Source organism: Mesoplodon densirostris, chromosome 18 (genome assembly GCF_025265405.1).
Source record: "Mesoplodon densirostris isolate mMesDen1 chromosome 18, mMesDen1 primary haplotype, whole genome shotgun sequence".
Classification (NCBI taxonomy): domain Eukaryota; kingdom Metazoa; phylum Chordata; class Mammalia; order Artiodactyla; family Ziphiidae; genus Mesoplodon; species Mesoplodon densirostris.
The window spans coordinates 10,091,542-10,115,218 of NC_082678.1; the positions used below are offsets into that span (position 1 = coordinate 10,091,542).

The window sequence follows — 23,677 nt, forward strand, 5'->3', positions numbered from 1 at the left end:
TTCGTGGAAATGTAAATTGATACAGCCACTATGGAGAACAGTATGGAGTTTCCTTAAAAAAAAAAAAATCACTGACAGATGGTAATTAAATTTTTAGTATATATAGGTTTGGAAACTACATGATGTCAGAATATGCAGTGAAGTTAGTAACAGTTATTTATTTATTTTCAAACAATTATTTTACGTGAATTTATTTTTTCATCACAAAAGACGTGGAAAATAGTAGTGTATATGCAAGATATTGGAGCACATTTAATGTGCCAGTATACTTAGGACAATGACTGGAAAACAGTGAGCTCTTATTAAATGTTGGTACTATTTTGTTATCACTATTGATACACTATTACTTTTTGTACTCTAGATCGCTGTTGTCCAATATGGTGGTTATTTAAATTTAAATTAATCAAGAGGAAAGTTTAAGTACATTTAAATCTAAATCAAATCCAATAAGAAATAAAAAATTTCATTTCTCTGTCGCTCAGGAGCCACATGTGGCTAGCGGCTGCCCTTTTGGACAGCACAGATGTTTATTGGATAGCACTGCCATAGAGAGTCCCAGCCTGCAGATTGGGGGTTATGAATTTGAGTCCCTCTACCTGCAGGGTACTGAGTTTTGCCCTTCTCATTACAAAATTCAGTAAAATCTTGAGGCCCACTGGTAACCTGAAGCTGGTTTCACATTGCCCCAAAGCCCACTCCTGGGGTACTTCGCCAGCTAGAAGAAGTCCAGCTAATGTGAATGTAATCTTTATCTGCAGACACACTGACAACACTCCCAGAGGCAGTTAGGCAGTCTGAGTTGTTCCTGGGCACTGGGGATGCATTTCTGCTGGGCTGTAGTCACTGTGGCTTAATCCCTCTTGTGAGAGATAGATTGGAGATATTTGCAAATTGGTTGGGACCGGTTTGTGGGTGTATTGTGTGGCCAATCAAAGAGAGATTATAATCAGCTTCTGAGGTGATCAAATCCATGACCCAGATTGGCTTCACTTGCATTGGGGTTCTAACCAGCTGAGCTAATTTACCCAGATGTTCACTTTAACATCAGCCTTTCAGAAAGCCTGATGAGGAACGTAAATGTGTATCATACTAAAGCATGCCCAAGTAATACAAAAATGGCTATTTATTATCTATAACATTGTTTCCTTTACTCGTTTTTTTTTGTTGTTTTTTTTGTTTTTTTTTTTTGCGGTACGCAGGCCTCTCACTGTTGTGGCCTCTCCAGTTACAGAGTACAGGCTCCGGACGCGCAGGCTCAGCGGCCATGGCTCACGGGCCCAGCTGCTCCGCGGCATGTGGGATCTTCCCAGACCGGGCCACGAACCCGTGTCCCCTGCATCGGCAGGCGGACTCTCAATCACTGCGCCACTAGGGAAGCCCATTTACTCATTTTTTAAAATTAATTTTTATTGGAGTGTGGTTGCTTTACAGTGTAGTGTTAGCCTCCACTGCACAGCAAAATGAATCAGCGATACACATACAGATATCCCCTCCCTTTTGGACTCCCTCCCATTTAGGTTACCACAGTGCATTAGGTAGAGCTCCCTGTGCTATACAGTTGTTTCCTTTACTCATGCCAACAAAATTTGAGAGAGAGATTGGAGAAAAATGGTATCAGAGAGATTATGGAAAAGAGAGATCAGATATGCACAGACACACACACACATACACACAGATCAATCTGAATTAGGGTGTGAGGCAGAAATTCCAGTCCCTTCTAATATTTAATAGTATTTACATCATATTCTAGTTTCCAAAGGGAATGGTTACGTTTGACATGGGAGACCCATGAGGAGAAGTTTGGGGTTGAGGGGAAGAGGGTTACCCTAGGAGAGGCCTACACATAGCCTACGGGGGCACCAGGGGTGGAGGGAGGTCCTCTCCTCCTCTGTGGCCTGATTGTTCCTGGTCTGATTGAGGCATGTGGGAGGGACCCTGGCCAGAGTGTGTTTCCTTTGGCTGCGGGCCACACTGAAACCACAAAACAAAGCTGCCGGGGTCAGCAGCGCTGGTTCCTGCCTCCCAGCAGTGCAAGAACAGCCCGTCCTCAGTGTGCTCCTGCCAATTCCACGAGGGAACCCCGGGCAGCCGCTGCAGCTTCTCAGAGGCCTCCCTCTCCCTTCCTGCCAGGGTGTTGGGTGCCCACCCGCCTCAGGTCTGCACCCTGTGGTGCCATCATCACATTCCCCATTGACAGATACTCAGGAACACATGCTCCTTGGGTACCTGCTCTGTGCCAGGCACTCGGTCCATATGGGTGAACGGGGCTCATGCATGATTCCTGACCTGGCCAGGCTTATAGCCCAGCTCGCCAGTGTCCCTGCCCAGAGCTGCTGGCCTGGTCTGTTCTTTGCTCAAGCAGGGGCTCGTGAGGCAGGAGCACTTGCCTCAGCCATTGTTCCAGCCCCTGGACATCCCTGTCCTCTCCTCCCCACCGGAGGCATGGTCTTCGTGGTCGCACGGTATCAGCACCCCTCAAACGTCAGGGCATGCGTCCTTGTCCTCAAGGGACTCTTCCACCTGCCACCTCCATGAACATAGATTGATCAGGCACCCACGTGAGCCAGGTTCTGTGCTGTGTGCCGTAGTGTTGTGGGATAAAGAGGCAGGAATAAGACAATTTTGCTCTCGATTAACTTACTTAAGGAGAATTCACAGCACGAGGCAGAACCTCCCAGATCCCGGAAGTGGGTGTTATAAGAGTCCTCCGGAGAGAGACTCACTGTGGACGGGGGAGGCCTGGGCGGCTTCCTGGAGGAGGTGGGAAGTCAGAAGAAGGGCTGGCTTATAAAGGAGGGCGGTGCAGTGAGGCGCCAGCCCAGAAGGTCAAGCTATATAAGGAGGGTGACTTCATTCCTTCTGACCTGGAACACCCGCCCCTCCCTTTCCTCCTCCCTCCCCCGCCCCTCCCCTGCTGCCTTCTTCCCTACCTCCCTCTTCCTTCTTACACTTTCTCTTCATTTCCCACCCTCCTCCCCTGACTTTCCTGTGAACCCCTTTTGCTGGAGGGGTGCCAGTCCTGTGACATTACCACACTGTGGCTTCCTTTTAAGGGTTGACCCTGCCGGGGCCTTGGAGTCAGCCTGCCACTTCCACTCCCAGCCTCACTCCCTGGCTGGCCTGCACACGTCTTCTAAAAGATCGCTTTGTTTAGCCTCACAAAGGAAACACTATGGGACAAGCGTTTCAGAGGAGACTGAGGCCTCTGAGTGCTGTCAGGCCTCTGTGATGTCTTTTCCCTATCCGGGAGGTGTGGCCAAAAGTTGGGTGTAGTGGACACTGTGGGGTCCCACTCTGCTGGCTGGCCCACCCATCCCCCAGCGGCTGGTAGGGCTACTGATAACACCTCACAGCTGCCCGTTCTCTGGAGAATTACATTCAGCTGACAGGAGCTGGATTGCTCTCAGGGCTTGGCTAATGACTGATGGACAGTGGGGTTACACAAAGCCAATCCCTTTGCTTCAAGGTTACCGTGGTGCCGTTCACGTTCCTGAGCCCACCGTGGGATCAGGCGGAGGGGAGTCTCCGGATGAGACCACATTCCTGCCAGCCTTTGCCCCCTGCCCTGTCCTGCTTCCCTCCTTCCCTTCTGCTTCCCCAGGAAGTCCCTGGAGCAAGAATCCTCACCACAAGCTATACTACCAGGGAACCCCACCTCAGAAAGCAGTCTTTCTTCTTTCTCCACCCTTCTGCCAGCCCGGTAGTTCTACTCTCTAGATGTCCTTGGCAGCTGGGGCAGAGGAGGTTGTATTTCCCTTCCTTCTCGGGAAGCAGACACACACACAGTGAAGGTGTGTCTGAGTCTTGAATGCCAGTGTGGTTCCTAGAGGATTATGCTGGTATCACTCATCCTTAGTGGGTGATACCCGTCCAGAGGGACCCATAGTGGCCAAGGGACATCTATCAGACCCACTGGGGTCACCAGGGCTGCCAGCTAGTTGCTATTTGAGCTTGGCTGTGCACCACCCTCTCCTCCACCATCTTGGGGCCCATCTGCTCACACAATGGCATGGTTTTCAGACCAGTTCAGGTTACTTCCCCCTTGCTCCCTGCCTTTCCTCTGATTAACAACCAGATTTCTATGATTCACCCACTTCTTCCTGATTCAAAATCCTGCAGAATGAGTCACCTTTCTGTAGGGTTTAGGAGCCAAGTTTTAAAGCCTTGGTAAATGAATATTAGGGGAATATAATGTTGAGAGTTAATGCCTACATTTAAGCAGTCCAACCCCCCACCCTAGTCTCTCTGTCCCGTTCCTATACTCATGTAGGAAAGTGAATAGGTCTTTCCTACTGATGGCCCTTTGCAATACTATGATAATACAACCCAGGGCACATGTTGGTGGAGGTTTGTGTGAATTTCCAGGAATTTAACTAGGATGTAAGCCCCATGATAGTAGGGACCTTGCCTGTCTTGTTCGCTGCTAAGTCTCCAGTGCGCAGGTTGTGGTATGAGCTCAGTAAATATTTGTTGAATGGATGGATAAATAAACATTAATGGCATGCCTACTCTGTACCAGATGTTATGCTAATCACTATTGTTGGAAAAATGAATATGATATGTGCTCCCCCATCAGGGAGCTCACAATCCAGAAAGAGAAACAGATAAGCAAGCAAATGGGTTGAACATTAGGGTTGAAATAGAGGTATTTATAAGTGCTGGGAGAGCACATGGGCAGACAGTTGATTTGGCCTGGGGAGGTCAGGAAAAGTTATGGAGGGAAAGGAACATTTGGGTTGGGCTTTAAAGGGTGAGTAGGAGTTTGGTAGTGGTCACAGGATGAAAGGGCATCTAGACAGAGGGAACAGCAGGCAGAGAAGCATGAGGCTATGAGGACAGTGTAGAAGATGATTAACGGCTCAGTGTGGGGGTGAAAGTGTGGCAATGTGAGGAGGGGTAAAGCCAGGATGCTGTCCTGGGGTGGGGCCTCACTGGCTGGTCTGCCCCCTTGGGCTGTGTGTTTTCAGGCCATGGCCAGTGCAGCTGTGGGGACTGCCTGTGTGACTCCGATTGGACCGGCTACTACTGCAACTGTACCACACGCACCGACACCTGCATGTCCAGCAATGGGCTGCTGTGCAGCGGGCGGGGCAAGTGTGAATGCGGCAGCTGCGTCTGCATCCAGCCGGGCTCCTATGGGGACACCTGTGAGAAGTGTCCCACCTGCCCTGATGCCTGCACCTTTAAGAAGTGAGTGGGCAGAGGCGTGAGTTGGAGAGAGTTGAGTGTCTGGGGGTCCCCCAGGCTATGCAGGTTCTCCCTTACTCACCAAAGCTTTAGGGAGAGGAGTCTGTTACAGCAAATGACTAGCTTTCCTCTTTCCATTGAAAACTTGGGGGAAAACTGGAGGTAGAGCCAAGCGTGAAGGGGACAGAGTAGTACCAGCTGGACTGCTGTTGGAGAAACCTCTCTTTTAGGCTGGATCCTGAGTCCCTGAGTTGGGAGGAAGGCTAAACCAGCTGACTCCTGGGGAGTGTTCCAGTGCTGATGTTCTGAATCTGCAGGATGCGGGGCTGGGGTTCCGGAGGACACTGTGTGAAACAGGAGAAGTTCACCGCTGCAAATGTCCCTCATCTGGGCGTCAGAGGAAGTCCCTGCTAGCCCAGGCCTGTGGCACGGCTGTTTCTCTTACTACTTTAAGCAGAGCTGGATTCATGGGCGTGCAACCTGCACATTTGTACAGAACCCCGTGCTTGGAAGGGCTCTACACTTCGTTTAATGTTGTGCTGTCACTGTTTTGAAATTCCTACTAAGTTTTTTTTTTTTTTTTTTTGCTGTACGCGGGCCTCTCACTGCTGTGGCCTCTCCCGTTGCAGAGCACAGGCTCCGGACACACAGGCTCCGCGGCCATGGCTCGCGGGTCCAGCCGCTCCGCGGCATGTGGGATCTTCCGGGATCGGGGCACGAACCCGTGTCCCCTGCATCGGCAGGCGGACTCTCAACCACTGCGCCACCAGGGAAGCCCTCCTACTAAGTTTTGAATGAGGAACCTGACATTTTCATTTTGCACTGGACCCCCAAATTATGAGACCATTTCTGACTTTAAGGCTCCCAGAAGTGGCGTAGGGTTCGCCCTCCTGTCACAGTCTTGGATGGGACATAAAGAAGTTTAATGAAGTTACTGGGGGCCTCTGCCTACCTGGCCTTACCTATAGGTGAGGAGGGCACTCCCACCCCGAACTCCAGACGTGACTATCTGGGACCCCAGGATTGTCTTACAGATGTTTTTGTTTGTGTTTGTTTTCTGGGGTGGAACAGTTTTCCTGGTGTATGGCAGGCAGAGCCAGACTGAAACACATTTAGGTTTGTTCTTTCCCTGCCTTCATCCCTATGTTCTCTCTCCTTTAGGGAGTGTGTGGAGTGTAAGAAGTTTAACCGAGGAGCCCTATTCGAGGAGAATACCTGCAACCGTTACTGTCGTGATGAGATTGAGTCTGTGAAGGAGCTTAGTAAGTTCGGCATGTCATACAGTTGCACACACCCATGTTCTAAATTTTTCCAATTTAATCCCATAATTCCTACCTCAAAGGCATGTTGTGCAGGCCTGATGTATAGTAGGCACTTAAAAGCTGGCTTTCTTGAGAGTCCTCCTGCATCTTTACTAATCTGTTCAGCAGTCCCTTCTCCTACTGCTTCCCACGGGCTCAGCAAAATCCTGCAAATATGTCTAAATCAGGCAACCCTAACTTTACCACCCCAAGGAAAGGAAGATAATGTACCCCATTTTACAGATGAAGAAACTGAGGCACAGAGTGAGGAAGTGGTTACCCATGATAATCTTAGCTTAGTAGGCTAGTAATCATTTACTAAGTTTATCTAACTAAGAGTGTTAAGCAATGCCCAGGCATACAGCTTTGCTGGTTTAGAGGGAAGCCTTCGCCCTTATGGATTTGTAGCCAAAACCATTAGCCTGAAGCCCTTTTGGCTCTCCAGAGCCCCTCCTGGAGTAAGACAGATAGAAACATGATGGAGAGCAAAACTCTTGCCTGCAATTATTCGGGTTTGTATTTCATCTTGACTTAAAAGGAGATGATCTTTGCTGCCATCACATACCTGACATGGTTATCTGGGCCAGCTAGGCATTGGGTGGTGCCAGGAGATGGCAGTCTCTCTGGAGATGGTGATCTCCCATGAAGGCAGGAAACACATTTTCAGTGAGAGCCACAGTAAGACACAGCTAGCCAGCCAGCTTCTGGGTGGGGTGTTATGGGAAAGAGTTAGATCTCTGGACCCTTTGGCTAATATCAAAAGTGGGGCTGGAGTGAGGGTAGTGATTTGGGGATTGAGTTTGGAGAGACAGTTTTTCCTCTGGAGGAGACCAGGCTTCCTATGATTAGCTTAGATGGAGCAGGCTGCAGAGATAGGAGGTATTTTTATCATCTAGACCAGATGGGTATTCCAAGTTAGTCGATAAGTATCCCAGCCCCCCCACCATGATAACCATAAAAATAAATGCTTCTTTGTATGGAATTTTATAACTCATACAAATTATAAAAGTATCTTTTCATGCACATTATCTTATTCTTCTCCCAACAACCTAGTAAAGTAGAACTTTGTACTATTGTTATCTTCATTTTGAGGATAAGGAAATTGAATCTCAAGAAAGTTAAGTAACTTGCCCAAGCACATTAGTGGTGAGTTAAGACCAGAACTAAATCCTGAAATCCTTACTCTTTCCACTGTCCTATAACACTGCTGGTTTACTGAAGGCATATTGAGTTAAAGTCCATAGGATGTGCTTTGAGACTCACATCCTAGTCCTACTCCATCTCTTATTTGCTGTGTGACCTCGGCACATTTGCCTAATCTTGTAGGGGCATAGTGCAGCTGGTGGAGGGTAACCCATAGTTTCACAGTCAGAATAACAGGTTTTAGAATTAGAAGGGATGAAGCCAACAAAACATGATGGGAGTCAGAGAAAAGGAGATGTCTTCCCTGGAGAGGAATGCTGGACTGGAAGCAGAAATAGAAGAAATATAAGGGCTGAGTAAACAAACGATTGAGAATCATTGAGCAAGCAGAGAAAGGAAAGAGGGGGAAGGGAACGCCCACTGTGTGTTAGGTAGTTTACTTCATGCTGTTTGATTCTCAACCACCCCTGTGAGTGAGGGTATCTTTTCTTCGATTAGAAGAAGAGAGAGATTCGGCGAGGTCAAGTAACTTAGCCAAGATCACATAGCTGGTAGGTGATAGAGCCAGGTTTTGAATCAGATTATGTAATACTTTTATGTCACGTCCCTTCCAGAGGAAAGAATAAAAACCGAAAGGGGCCTGTGAGGGACAAAGTACATCAGCGAGGGTCATCGAGAGGCAATTGCCAGGCACCACAGCCCTCGCAAATCTAGGCATCTTGCCTAATGTCAGGCATACGGTTTCCTGTCACGTGCTTTCCCAGACGTCCCATGACTGGCTTTGGAGGTGGCTCCATCTTTCCGGAATTGACTTGTTTTTCATCCTCCCATCTTTCCCCCTCCCCCAGAGGACACTGGAAAGGATGCTGTGAATTGTACCTACAAGAATGAGGAGGACTGTGTCGTCAGATTCCAGTACTATGAAGATTCCAGTGGAAAGTCCATCCTGTATGTGGTAGAAGAGCCCGGTGAGTGAACCCTGAGGGTCCCAACCCTGCCCCGCAGGGAGAGGGAGACCAATATTAGGCAGTTATTTCCACCCATCACTCCTCTTAAACAGAGCAGCCAGGGCTTCCCTGGTGGCGCAGTGGTTGAGAGTCCGCCTGCCGATGCAGGGGATACGGGTTCGTGCCCCGGTCTGGGAAGATCCCACATGCTGTGGAGCGGCTGGGCCCGTGAGCCATGGCCCCTGAGCCTGCGCGTCCGGAGCCTGTGTTCCGCAACGGGAGAGGCCACAACAGTGAGAGGCCCTCGTACCGCAAACAAAACAAAAAACAGAGCAGTCAGGTTAAACCTGACCTTACAAGTGATAAGTCAGGGCCTGTTATCTGCGTGTGGGGGTATATAAATACAAATATTAGCAAGAAATTACCTGCTAATTTAGGAGATAGAAAAATAAGAAGGTGGGTAAGGAGAGGAAGAAGGGAGGTATGGAGCTCATCAAGGAACAGAGTATATATAGCATGGCGTCTTTTGAGGTTGATAATGTTAAGAAGTAAGGAATTTCAATTCTAGCACTTTCCAGCACAAGGCATCTGCTCTTCTAAAAGTTAAATGGTTGCCAAGAGCAACCTGCTTGCCACTTCAGAGGAAGGCCTGAGGTTTGAGGTTTGAGGGCCTTGAGGTTTGAGCTGCCCTTGCCAGCTTCACCACGAGTTGTGGTTAAGGGTTTGAGGCACCGGCCCAAGGCTGCCTTGAACGCTGAAAAGTTACCTCTTGTTCTCAAGACCTCTGGAAGCAGGGGAGCTCATCCCGGCATACACAGACCCACCACAGATTTGTCACCATCCAGCATGGTAGATTTGCTCGCTTCCCCTTATTTCCTTCATCTCCTTTCTTTCCCTTAAACAACGGACTAAGTAATGAATCATTTGACAATATTTTTGAGTACTTATTATATATCAGGCAGTGGGCTAGGTGCTGGGGATATAACAGTAAATAAGGCAGATGTGGTACTCACAGACCATGGGGGAGAGAGGCATGTAAATCGGTAATGACACTGCAGAGGGATAAAGGCTACAGTAGGGTGGGCATTGGGGGTGGGAGGGGTGAACAAGAACTTTCGGGAGTGAAGGAACAATTTCTGAAGGCAGAGGGTAGATCAGTTGGTCGCTGGACATTCTTTACAGCCGTGGGAATTTCTTCAAATCATCCTTTAGACCAGGGGCCAGCAAACTTTTTTCTGTAAAGGGCCAGATATTAAATATTTTAGGCGGGCTTCCCTGGTGGCGCAGTGGTTGGGAGTCCGCCTGCCGATGCAGGGGACACGGGTTCGTGCCCCGGTCCGGGAAGATCCCACGTGCCGCTGAGCGGCTGGGCCCGTGAGCCATGGCCGATAGGCCTGTGCGTCCGGAGCCTGTGCTCCGCAACAGTGAGAGGTCTACGTACCACAAAAAAAAAAAAAAAAAAAAAAATTTTAGGCTTTGTGGGCCAGATGGTCTCTGCTGTGACTACTCAACTCTGACACAGTAGCAGGAAAGCAGCCATAGACTATAGGCAAATGAAGGGGTCTGGCTGCGTTTACAAAAACAGGTGGCCCGTTTGCTGACCCCTGCTTTAGGGCAGTGGTTCTGAAACTTTTTTTTTTTTTTTTTTTTTTTTTTTTTTTTTGCGGTATGCGGGCCTCTCACTGTTGTGGCCTCCCCCGTTGCGGAGCACAGGCTCCGGACGCGCAGGCTCCGGACGCGCAGGCTCAGCGGCCATGGCTCACGGGCCCAGCCGCTCCGCGGCATATGGGATCCTCCCAGACCGGGGCACGAACCCGTATCCCCTGCATCGGCAGGCGGACTCTCAACCACTTGTGCCACCAGGGAGGCCCCCTGAAACTTTTGTATGTTCCCTTGTTCAAAAATCCAGAGTCCTGAGCCCTGTCTTACTTCCACAAGCCTATGCCTCTGTGTTCTTTGTTAATGCTCCTGGTAATTGTGACATATTCCCCAATGTTTGAATGCCTCTGCTTTAGATATATCACGTCCCCTGATGAGCCATCTCAGACCTCCTCCAGCCTCCATTCCGATGACTAGATTTGGTGACCTGTTTGAGTCTCACAGCAGCTGTGCTTCCCTTTAGATGGGCCTTCATCACACTATCAAATTGCTTCTTCTTTTTTTTTTTTTTTTTTTTTTTTTGCTGTACGCGGGCCTCTCACTGTTGTGGCCTCTCCCGTTGCGGAGCACAGGCTCCAGATGCGCAGGCTCAGCGGCCATGGCTCACGGGCCCAGCCGCTCCACAGCATGTGGGATCTTCCCAGACTGGGGCACAAACCCATGTCCCCTGCATCGGCAGGCGGACTCTCAACCACTGCGACACCAGGGAAGCCCAAATTGCTTCTTTAATCACCTGTCTCCCTCAGCTGATCATAAGTTCCATGAACACAGGAATGGTGTCTGTCTTGTCTACTGTTATATCCCCATACTTGGCTCAGTCATTTACAGAGAAGATACTTAATACACAGTTCTTGAATGAATTAATAGGACTGATTATTCCTAGGAGACAGACAGACTTATATACATCTTAATATCTGTTGGGAGAATTTTAGCTGCTTAAAGAAGGGAGGGGTTGAAGGTGGGAAGAGGGCTACATCTATGTCACCCAGGGTGTTGCTGTCCCCGTGGGTAGAGGAAAGCATGGGGTCCCCATTTGTGATATTGTTCATCAGCCTTTCCAGAACTCTCATCCTTTATAAGGGAGAAGGAAGGTAAGGAAAGGGCATCACCTGTTTTATTTTGTGACTCAGGGAAGGCTGACGTGGGGAAGTGGAGAGGGAGGAGTCTGGGTATATCTCTCCGGGGGAGCAGATGTAGGTTAGTTGGGCCAGGACTTCCTCACACTTTCCCATCCACCTGTGTTAACACTTTAAATGGATTTTTCCACACCCTCCCGATCTGTACCATTGTCCCTTCTCATTACAGAAGGGCAGTGTGTTCTTGCTTTGGGGTTTAACGTTACTTCATCTCTTTGTTATAACAATCCGGCTGGTGCTCCTGCTGTATCACTTACCAAAATCATTTGACCTGGTATTCTGAGACTGGAATCTACTGGCTGGAGTTGTGAGGAATGAAGATGATGATAACTGGGATGGTAACACACATAACTAGTTAACAGAGTGGAGGGTAACTTTTTAGGCTTACTGCCAGTAGACCCCTTCCTCCACATTAGGAGGTGGGACCCTAGACCTACGTTTCCTACCTTGTAGTCCTGGAGTTCCAAGTTCTGCCTCTCCTCTCACCCCAACCTCCAATCATTTTTAGGGTCTCTGGCTTTTAGTAGAAGGTAGCATCTGGGGCCCTGGGTGTAGGAGGAGATTATTCTCATTCTCTTTCCTAGCTCATGCCCTTGCAGATGTCCTTTTTGAAGGGCTGAGCCACTGGAGGGCAGTGAAGAGGGCACCACCGGAGTTTGACATTGGCCAAGTGGTGTTCAGCCCTCAGGGTATGAGCTCCCCTGAGCTGAGCCCTCATCACTTCCAGATAGTGTTGCCTGATAAAGTATAATATGTCCCATGCAATATGTGGTACATACTTAAAAAGTTATTTGTTGTTTATCTGAAGTTCAAATTTAACTGGACTTCCTGTACTTTTGTTTGTCAAGTCCGCTAACCCTACCCTGTCTTCCCTGACCTTGGGTCATCACCCGCCGTGGGTCGTCATCACTGTGGCTGGGAGGGCTCTCCAGAGGCCACCTGATATTATGTCTGCTTCCAGGAAGCCTGCCATCCACCCCTTTCAGGACAGACGGTTAAGAGATTTATTTTTTCCCCTGAAGATCTGGCATTCTACCTGTCCTGCCTGTACTGACATGTAAAATTGAAGAGATTCCACTTTGAGGTTTGAGGGTCAGCCCTACCTTAGTCTTCCAGAGAATTTGTAACTGCTTTTCCCAGAAGAATGGGGGCCCTTCACTCCTAGGACCTCGGACACTGGAACCTCACAGTCTCTCTCCAGACATTTCTTTAATTATAGACAGGTGGTAATTTGGTGGGATGGGAAATAGCCAGCTTGGATTCTGGTGGTGGCTGTTTTTGGGTAGTGTGTGGTGAGCACAGTGTATATGTTTAGAGAAGAAGGTGGGAGACAGTGTGGGAAGTAGGTGTGACTCCTGTCCAGGCCCATCAATACTCACATATACAAACACCTAATTAAATAACACCTGAGAAGTTACTGGAGCGAGGTCACTCATCAGACGTCTGTGGTTGATGGGAAGCAGAGCTGTTCAGAGCATACTCATCTTGGCCCTCAGAGGGGTGACGTGCCTCTGTTTACGTTGGTTGTTGACTGGGATTGAACAGGAAGTCGGTTCTCAATAGGGTTAGGATTTTGGATGACTAAATATTTTGGGAAGAAACCCAAAATATTGTCTTGGCTGGCAGACCTCCTAGTCTCAAAGTATGCTAAAATGGTCATTGGTTCTCAGCCCTCGGAGATGTTAAATATCTGAACTAGGGCAACTAACTCAAATGCCTACAGTAGGAGCTGGGTAAGTGAATTAGGGAAAACAGCCACGTGTAACAGGGACACCAGTAATAATGGTAGCTGATATTTATTGAGCACTGACTCTGCCAGGCACTGTTCTGAGTTCTTTCAATATATTTAACTTAATTATTCCTCATAATAAAATTTTAAAGTCAGGGCTATTACTGTTAGAGATGGAGAAATGGGAAACAGACACCAGAAAGGTTAAATAATTTATCAAAGGTCACATAGCAGAGTAAGTGGAAAGCCAGGATTCACACCCAGGCAGTCTGGCTCCAAAGCCCACAGTGGTACAGACTCAATGACAAGTCACACTTTGCCTCTGTTTAGTGGAGAAAAGAGAGAGTAGTGAGGAGTCTGGCAAACTAAAAAACATGTCCCGTCTAAAAGGGGCAGCTGCTCCTCAGCCCTAGCCATTTACAACCCTATAAAAATATAGGTTCAGTGGTTCTAGGTCTTTTGACTTTTTTTTTTTAAAGAGAAGAAGAATCTGAAATTCTAAGGGGAGAATCTCCTGATTATTCAATGTTGCCCACAAAATCAAATTTTTAATTAACAATTGTGTGGGTCTTCCCTGGTGGCGCAGTGGTTAAGAATCCGCCTGCCAATGCAGGGGACACGGGTTCGAGACCTGGTCCAGGAAGATCCCACATGCTGCGGAGCAACTAAGTCCGTGCGCCACAACTACCGAGCCTGCGCTCTAGAGCCCATGTTCCGCAACAAGAGAAGCCACTGCAATGAGAAGTCCGCGCGCCACAACGAAGAGTAGCCCCCGCTTGTGCAACTGGAGAAAGCCCGCGCACAGCAACAAAGACCCCACGCAGCCAAAAATAAATACATTTATTTAAAAAAATTAAAAAACAAAAACCAATTGTGTGAACTCACACAGAGTAGGCTAGATTCCGCCTGTGGGTGACCAACTAACAACCTCTCATTTAAAACAATCAGGATGGATTGTTACTGCTCTAAAGCTTGTACTCCCCCTTTAAAAAATTAATTGGCGTATTTTATAAGTCCTGTTCCCTTTAGATAACTTTCTAGTGTGAGTTGACCAAAAAGTTCGTTTGGGTTTTTCATAACATTGGCCAGAAAACCCCGAACGAACTTTTTGGCCAACCCAATACTTTGTTACTTTGTCAAGAAGACCTTATTTATAGCCAATTCGAATGATTCCTGTTCCATTGCCAACCACCCTGCTCTGTGCTCTCTCCTGACAGAGTGTCCCAAGGGCCCTGACATCCTGGTGGTCCTGCTTTCAGTGATGGGGGCCATTCTGCTCATCGGCCTTGCTACTCTGCTCATCTGGAAGCTCCTCATCACCATCCATGACCGGAAGGAGTTTGCTAAATTTGAGGAAGAGAGAGCCAGAGCCAAATGGGACACAGTAAGAGGCTGGGCTGAGCTGGGCATTTTCTTAAGTCGCTGGTTCAAGAGTCTCAAGAGGAAGCAGCAGATGCTTATTTAGGGTGGCCAGCTTCAGCCAGCACCATAGTTTCCCAGTTAGCCTCTGTTCTGGAAATTGAGAGATGGTCTAACTGTCCTGTTGTCCGTATGCTTCTTGGAAACCACCTGATTCTCTCTCTACCGCATCAGTGAGTACCAACTGAGCACAGATAGGGCTCAGCTCTGCTCGGGACACTGCGAAATGATGAAAAGGAAACTTATTCTCTGAATGAGGGAGAGAAGACAAACATGAGAATCCTACACTGAGGACATATAGTAATACATTATATACTACTGATGAAAGCACTAAACACAAACAGAGACAGATAATAATAACTAACATTTACTGAGGATTTACCATGTACCAGGAACTGTTCTAAATGCTTTTTACGTATTAATTTATTTCATCTCTATAACAGCCCTATGTGGTAGGTAACATGATTATTCCCATTTTATAGACCAAGAAACTGAGTATAGAGAAGTTAAGCAGCTTTCCTGATTGTGGGGGGGATTAGGTTATGATAGGAATTATTTTGGGTCAGCCTCTTAAAAGTATGCTCCCTGAAGTTTATCCTGATTGAATCCAATCAAACAAGCATTTATTGAGAACCTTCTATATACTTAAGTTTACTCTATTCTCCTTTGGCTCATGTTCCACATTTTAACTTTTTTCTGGACCTTCCAAATGACCGACTCCCTGAATATCTGAGGTTAGGCTGAAAGTTTGTCCCCATCTGATGGTGACCTCAGGCCATTGTACTCAAGGGTCCCAAGAAACTGAGATGTTTCTGTTCGGATGATGTAGAAATCCTGACTCTCTGAGGCACATGAGAATGTGCTCTGTTTCTTGAGGCTACCACTAAGGACTACTAGACCTAATGGGATTTGTCACTTTTTGTTAGAAAATAATTTGGGAAGCCAAGTTATTGTGAGGGCCTTTTTTCCTGATAACATGACAGTTTGTGGGTAGTGCTTGAGGGATGAGATGAAAACAGATTAAGAATTATTTGAGCAAATGTGGTCCTATATGTTCCAACCACCACCTGCTACATTTCTCTTCTCTGCCCACACTCCCAATCACAGTCACAACAAAGAAAAAAAGGGAGAGAGGCAAAAGAGAGAGTTCATAGGGAGGGAGGAAATAGGAAATATTGGCTAAAAGCTATCTTGAAGTGTTCTGGGATCACCAAAAGTGATGGGCTGAATTTAACCCCTTAGGCATGGTGGCAGGATAGCATCCCACTTTATCTCTCCTCTGATTTCCTATCCATTCCCTCCTTAAGAGCAAATGTGTGAGTTCTGTGAGCATCAAGCTGTCCATCGATGGTGTATCCCAGAGAAGAGTGTCTTGGGTAAACATCTCAGATGACATGTAAACCCTGAGGGTAGGGAAGAATTGAGGAATTCGCTGTAAGACACTTTTCTGTTCTCTCCGCAGGCCAACAACCCACTGTATAAAGAGGCCACGTCCACCTTCACCAACATCACCTATCGGGGCACTTAATGACAGGCAGTCATCCTCAGATCACCATCAGACTGTCCCAGGATTGTGGGTGTCTCTGCTGTTGTGTTTACAGGGGCAATACCTGTGGGGCGGAATTGGGGGCTTGGAGTGGGGTGGGTTGGAAGAATGTGGGTCTCTGTGTGTGTGTGCGTGTGAGTGTGCTGCGTGTGGGAGAGTGTGTAACTTAAAACTTGTGATGTGTCCCAGATCAGCAGAGCTCCTCAGCCTTTGTCCTCAGAAGGCCTCCTTCAGGGGGTCTACCTGCTTAACCTGAGGGTGACCTACGTAGCTGAGCAGGTATTCTTCATTACCTCAGTGGGAAGCCAGCTTTCCTTCTCAGGCCATTCTCTTAAAGAGGAGGGCAGGGCCAAGCCCTCTCATATCAGAGAAAGGGACCTTGGTTTACCCTGTGTTTATGGGTCTTGGGCCTGACTCTCAGCAGCTCTGGTAGGAACTGCCAGGCTTTGCAGCCCTGCTGTGTCATCCATACCCCTAGCTCCTCTCCCTTCCCTCAGGCAGAAGGAGAAATCCGGGGAGAGCTGAACCATCAGAGCTGCCTGTCTTTGCCATCACCTCAATCCAGCGTGGTTCTCTCCTAAAGGAAGTCCTTGCTACCTATTCTTCAGTCTGTTGGGAGTGAGGATGGCAGGGTCACCCACGGGTCATGCCTGGCCTGGGGTTAAGGTGCCCGAGTTCCCCAGTTCATAATCATAACCCTTCAGATTTGCCTCATTGACAGCTCTGCCCTAGTGATTCGTGTAGAAAAAGTGTGTCACCCTTAGCCCAGCAACACCTCTTTACCTCCTATTCCACCCTCTCACTACTATAGACATTTGCTACATACTGGGAATTTCTCTCATGACCAGAAGCTTTTCCTTCCGGGGAGAGTGCTATGGTTAGAGCCAGAGGTCTGGCCTCACCCTTCAGGCCTTCTGTCTCGTGTCCAAGGCACCTCCACACACCCAACCCTGTACTTCTGTGTGCTACATCCACCCATGGGGCTGATTGCATTTATCTACCTCTTGGGTGTCTTGTGAAGGAGTCATTCCCATGGGTCTTTGAGTCTGCTGGGCATAAGTGCCAGGGTGGAATGATGGGCCAGTCGTATCAGCGTGTGTGGCCCATTCTCCTATGGGCCGGGCAACCTCATTTTAACTCAGTCTTTAATCTGAGAGGCCACAAGTGCAATTTTGTTTTATTTTTCTCATTGGGGCACCTGAAACCATGATGAGGCTTGTTTAATCTAAAGGAACATAGATATAAACACACTTGCATTATATTTGTAATTTTATTTGATGATGAAGAAGAAAAGGGTGAAAAGCCACACAGACCTGGGCTGGATGCAGACACTCCCACTTGGCATCATTCATAGCAAGTTGCTGCTCAGTTGCTGGGTCTGTAAGGGCTGTCTCGTCCCTGAAGCCTGCGGGAATGGACACATAGACATGCTGGACCTTTCCCAAGCAGGAGGAGGTAAATGAGCTGTTCTTGTTTTCTAGCAAAAGCAGAAAAACTCCATTGGTGTTTACATTTGTTCAACGTTCACCACCACCACCACTCCCCAAGAAAAAGGGAGGGGCCTAAAAACAGTGGTCTGATGGTCAGAAAATCTAAGTCCTGGCCTCAGTGTTGCAGCTAAGGAACTTTAATTAAGGCAAGTTACTTTCTTTTTCCTGGGGCTCAGTTTTCTAGTTTGAAAAATGATGGGTTTGGACTCTATCAACAGTCTGTGATGCTGGGACTTACTGTGGCATCAAACATGCAGTCAGGATTCTGTGGGATGTTGATACTGTTTGTTTTTTCAGTTGGGAGACCTGGCTCTGGCAAGAGCAGATGTCATCCCATATCACTTTTCTCAATGAAGAAGCTTCATTCTATTGTCTCACAGAACCCCTTTTCCAACTGTTGTTGGTAGTTACATCTTCTGATGTAGCACTTAAGCTCCACTTAGTTATTATTTCTTTGTTCACTTTGCACATGGTTTCATCCACGAATCGGGGAAGAGGACTCCATAATAACTAGCTGAAATGCGTCTTCTGTATCCATGTGTTAACATTGAGAATAAGCCTTGGGGTTAGGAACAGGACAGATGACCGAGGCCTCCCTCACTCGTGGATTACACCTTCCTGTTGAGGATGGTAATGTTGTAGAGGGATAAATGGGGAGGGATGATCATGAATCCAAGAAGTTTAGAATCTAACTATAACCTTTGGCTACTGAGAAGAGACTCCACTGGAGTAACAGTTGGTCACTTTCTTTAGATAAAATGGTTTATATGAAGAAACTGTATCAAAGGAGGAGGAACATGTATTCAAAGGATGAAAAAAACAGTAAGAATCTTGTCTGAGTTTCTGGAAAGAGGCTCATAGTCTTTGAAGATCAGTACTGTTTGTATGTGGGGAGAAGCTGTAGCTGTGTTCCCGAGATAGCAAACAGCAGTCAGTTTTGGCATTGTGTAGGGTCAACATCAAAATAGCATTTTAGCCTCAGACAAAACAGCCTGAAGAAGTTATTTGTGCCTAGCTTTTTGGGAGATATTTTACGTTCAATCTCAGGGTCTGTGGACAATAATGGGAAATTCTGAACATTCCTGACAAGTTGTCACATAAGAAGTCAGTTCTTTACCTCTCAGATATTCCTAGACCATCCATGATTTCAAGATACTTCTCTTTGTTAAATATTCCTGGTTGAAATTACCTACCTGACTTCCTGACTTCCTAACCACCTCCTCTGTTTGAGTTGTGCAACGGTGAATTAAATGTGCTTTCCAAAAAGAATTGGCTTAAGGCTGCCCAGTGCTTCCTGTGTTGTTATTTCTGTTTTCTTTGGGTGAATAAGAGTAAGTGTCATTGCCTCACAAATGATTATTTTAGAACAAGCCTGCTTCCAAATATAACAGAATGATGACCATTTCGGGAACTGAAGTTAGTTTTGGAACCTAGAGCTTTTCTTTAGACTTTAGTAACAAAATGAGTACATTTTTACTGTTATGAGAGTCAGAGTTTTGTTTTGTTTTTTTAATTGGAGATTTTTTTAGGAACTTGTATAATCTCAACAGAACAGACTGTCAATTTAGGCTAGGTTTTGTTTGCAGGAAGCATACATTAGTAAAATAAAGGCTTAATGGCAAATTACTTACAGGACCATTTAAATGCCCAACTTTTATTTAAGGCAGTGGGTTTCAAAGTGTCGGCCCTAGGACCAGATGATCTAAGTCCCCGTGGTGATTTTTTTGCATGCTCAAGTTTGAGAACCACTGATTTAAGGAATCACATACCTATCCTTTCTGGCTTAGAAAGAAGTTTACAATAAGTCAGCTCGGTTACTAAAAGATTAAGAACATACCTTGGCTGATAGGTTAAGAAAACCAAATATCTACCCACACAAAATGAAAGTCTACTTTCAATCCATTTTCCAAGTTAAGTAGTCACAGGCTTATTGGGTTCACTCACAGCCACAAATTCCCATGAAAAACTAAAAGAAGTAATAGATCAGAATCACAGGGAAAAAAAACCGCTAACAGGATACTTGGCTGGCATAGAAGAAAACCTTTTGTGTGTACCAAGCTGAAGCAAGAAAATACTCTTACTGCATTAATTCACAGGAGATAGGATCAAAATCTTAATTATTAACAGTATCATCCAATAGGATGCCAGAATAAGACTTTAGAATTTGTAATTTCACTTTTTGCTATTTAAAATTTATTAAGCACTGACAGTGTGGCATTGAAGTACTTTTTAGAACATTTTATTATCTTTGCCTTTGAGTCTTACATTCCTTACGTAATGTACATTTTTAAAAACAATACAGTACATGACATAAAAAAATTATGTGAACCTAGACTGAGTCCTTATATGGTGAAATTTTGTAGGATTCGGTGTTTTATTTACGTCATGGTAACTGATGACTAAATGTCTGGCTGAAAATGGAGGACTTTATGTGAAAATGAAATGGAAAGCAATATGTCAAGTATATGTGTAATCCTTTAACTCTTGACCTCTGTAGTTTGAATTCTATTATAATAGACATCTAATGACCACTGGGACCAATTATAAGCAGATTCTCCTGGAATTACAAGGCCCTCATTTTTCACAATGATGTAAGGAAACAATAATATATGCTTTGCAAAAAGCTATTTAATAGTTGTTGAAAAATAATTTCTACTTGGTTTTGTAATATAATATATTCTGGAAATACATTTTCCTAATTTGTTTTAGTTTGATTAAAGCACACAAGGAGGCAGCTTTAAACATTTTGATTGGGGTTAACCACACTGTTAAATAAAATTTTAAAAATCCACTTACTGTGGGTATCCAAGAATGGATTGTGTGTGAAAGGAAAATTATAGATCAGGAACATGACTGTCTGTGTTCCTTGCAGCTGCTAATGTCATAGTGATGTCTCTCCAACCTCTTGCATAGAGGAAATATTTTTCATTAGCTGTGTATTTTCTGACAGTACACCAAAGAATGCACATGGAATGTAAGTATCTAGAGAGCAAAATTTAGGAAATTTAAGAGACTTCAGGCAAAACCTCCATTGTTAATTATTCTTTAACAGTGTCCCTGAAAATACCTTTGAAAGGAAAAAGTTTCACAATTCATTGTGTTTTACCTAATAGGTTTTTTTTTTGTGACTCAAGCACAATAGGCATGATTCTTTGGAGAGGTCAGAGTGATGCCTGTATAAATATCATGTGATGGCCGATGGAAATATTTTGTTAAGAAGAAGGAAAAATGTTGATGGATCTATGCCAGATTTTACTTTTCTGTACCCTTATAATCACCCACTGTGACAGAGATTGCTAATTGTGCTCCAGTATCTGTTCTCACCTTCTCACATAGTACTAGAACTCCTAATTTTTAGCTGGACACATGGCTGCTCAGAGTAAATACTGTTTCCTAGCCTCTCTTGAAGCTAGGTGTGTGATGGCCGTCTGTTGACAGATGTTAATGAAAGAGGTGCACACAACTTCCAGTAAGTGCCCCTTAAGGGAGGGAGCATGCCTTTCTTCTCCCCTTCCTTCTTCTTGCAGGCTGGAATGTAGAGATGATGGCTAGACTATAAGCAGACATCATGGATCAAGATGTGACCTAGGGGATTACTACTGTATAACAAATTACCACACAATTTTAGCAGCTTAAAACAACAAACACTATCTTGCAGTTTCTGTGGTCAGGAATTCAAGAATGGCTTAGCTGGGTGGTTCTCTCTCAGAGTCTCTCGAGAGGTTGTAGTCAAGCTGTTGGCCAGAGCTGCAGTCAACGGAAGGTTCAAAGGGGCTGGAGGATCCTCTCCCAGGATGGTTTATTCACATGGCTGTTGGCAGGAGGCATCAGTTCCATGCTGGCTATTGACAATAGGACATTTCCATAGGACTGCTTGAGTGTTCACGTGGCATGTTATCTGGCTTTTCCACAAGTGAGTAATCCAAGAGAGAGCAAGGAGAAAGCTTCAAGGTCTTTTATTACTTAGTTTTTTTAAGTGTCACATCATCACTTCTGCCATACTCTTTATTATAAATAGCTCACTAAATCTAGCCCACATTCAAGGGGAGGGAACTAGATGCCACTTCTTGAAAAGAAGAACTTTGTGGTAGACAAAATCATTGCCTGTGACCACTCCCACCCCCGGCCAAAAATATCCATATCTTAATCCCCAGAACCAGTGAATGTGCTACCTTACATGGAATAAAGAACTTTGTTGATGTAATTAAGTATCTTGAGATAGGGAAATTATCATGGATTATCTGGGTAGGATTAATTTAATCACAAGAGTCCTTATAAGAGGAAGCAAGAGGATCAGAATGAGAGTAGTAAATGTAATGATGGAAGCAGGTCAGAGTGATATGGCCATGTGTCAAGGAATGAACACAGCCTTTAGATGCTGGCAAAAGTAAGAATGGATTTTCCTCTACAGCCTCCAGAAGGAATTCAGCCTTTGATTTTAGCCGTGTAAGACCCATTTAGGACTTCTGACCTCCATAAATGTAAGGTAAAAAATTGCTGTTTTTTACCACAAACCATGATGTTTGTGGTAATTTGCTACAGTAGCAATGGAAAACTAATACAAGCATCCAAGTATTTGTGGACATATTTTAAAATCATCACAGTCCACCCTCTGGTCACAAATTATTATTTTTAAAAAACATTTATTTATTATGGCTGTGCCGGGTCTTAGCTGCAGCATTCGGGCTCTTTGCTGCAGCAGCATGCAGACTTCTTAGTTGTTCATGCGGACTTCTTAGTTGCAGCATGTGGACTCAGTTGTGGCATGTGGTCTCTTAGTTGTGGCATGCCTGTGGGATCTAGTTCCCCGACCAGGGATCAAACCCGGGCCCCCTGCTTCGGGAGCGCAGAGTCTTACACACTGGACCACCAGGGAAGTCCCATGGTCACAAATTTACAGTCCTCCCACATGCAAAATAAACTCACCCCTCCCAAGCCCCCCAAGTCTTACCCTATTACAGCATTGTTGGAGGAGGTAGTCAAGAAGATGAGACTGCTGGATGACCCGCAAGCTGAACCTGGCCAACTGGAGCTTCCTCACTTCCTCGCCTGTCCTTGGAATGTACATTTTGCCTACTGTTTCCACAGTGGGAACTTGTTCAAGGACGTAGCCTTGAGACAGTAAGGTGTTGTTGAGACTGTCCGGATGTTATATATGACTGAACCTAGTTAAAGCCTCTATATAATCTTAAAATTTTTTTAAAAATTTTATTGAAGTATAGTTGATGTACAATATTATATAAGTTATAATAGAGTGAGTCACAATTTTTAAAGGTTATACTCCATTTATAGTTATTTTAAAATATTGGCTATATTCCCTGTGCTGTACTTTTAGCTTACTCTATACATAATAGTTTGTACTTCTTAATCCTCTACTGCTATACTGCCCCTCCCTGCTTCCCAGATCCTCTATATAAACTTTCAGGGTTCTGGTGGGTGGGTGCAGAGATCTGCTTGTCTTGCAGCCTCCCAAGACAAGCCTCGTATGTAAGTTCCCTTGCTTATTAAACCTGCCACCTACCAATGTGGAGTGGTCTGCCTCTTTCTTTCTTTGGTCTCTCCCTGCCCTCCGTGTGGGGGGCTGGTTTCAGATTTCACCCCGGGAAGCTCCCAAGGTCACAAACTAACAAGCATCAGCTCAAAGTCCAGGGTCTTATCCTCTAAATACATCCAGGGGTAGATAGGCTTCTTGGGTGAATTCCTTATATACAGCTACTTGAGTACCTCTCAATCTGAAGTCCTGTGAACTAAAGAAAAAAGCTATATGCTTCCTTCCTACAACAACCAATGTAAAATGGTGGGATAGATGGGATAACTACTACAGACACTCCTGTTCCAACAGACAGAAAACAGGAGGTGCACAGAAGTTCCTGGTCCATTGCAATTCTCAAATTCACTCAGGTACAGGTTTGCAGTTCCACCTTCAAGGCCTCAGAATAATTCTCCATGGCTCTAGGTTCTACCCTGTAGGCTCTTTGTTACACCCTCTAAGTCATCCGTTTTTCATGAAAGGTAGCCTGTGTTTGCACCTAAATAGTTTTCTCAGCCTGCTCCCTGCTCATAGAACATGAGGGTCCAAAGGCCTCTTTTCTTTCTGTACTCTCTCTGTCTCTTTGAGGC

General features: G+C 45.9%; 1 protein-coding gene across 1 annotated transcript in view; it reads left to right on the forward strand.

Moving 5' to 3' along the window:
• Window positions 1–18,826, forward strand: part of ITGB3 (integrin subunit beta 3) — a 52,369-nt gene extending 33,543 nt beyond the window's left edge. The window contains exons 11-15 of the mRNA XM_060081060.1: window positions 4,968–5,190; window positions 6,349–6,449; window positions 8,480–8,599; window positions 14,320–14,486; window positions 15,984–18,826. Coding sequence (XP_059937043.1) covers window positions 4,968–5,190; window positions 6,349–6,449; window positions 8,480–8,599; window positions 14,320–14,486; window positions 15,984–16,049 — 677 coding nt within the window. The 3' untranslated portion in view covers window positions 16,050–18,826. The remainder of the gene's footprint in view (window positions 1–4,967; window positions 5,191–6,348; window positions 6,450–8,479; window positions 8,600–14,319; window positions 14,487–15,983) is intronic.
• Window positions 18,827–23,677: the final 4,851 nt, after the last annotated feature.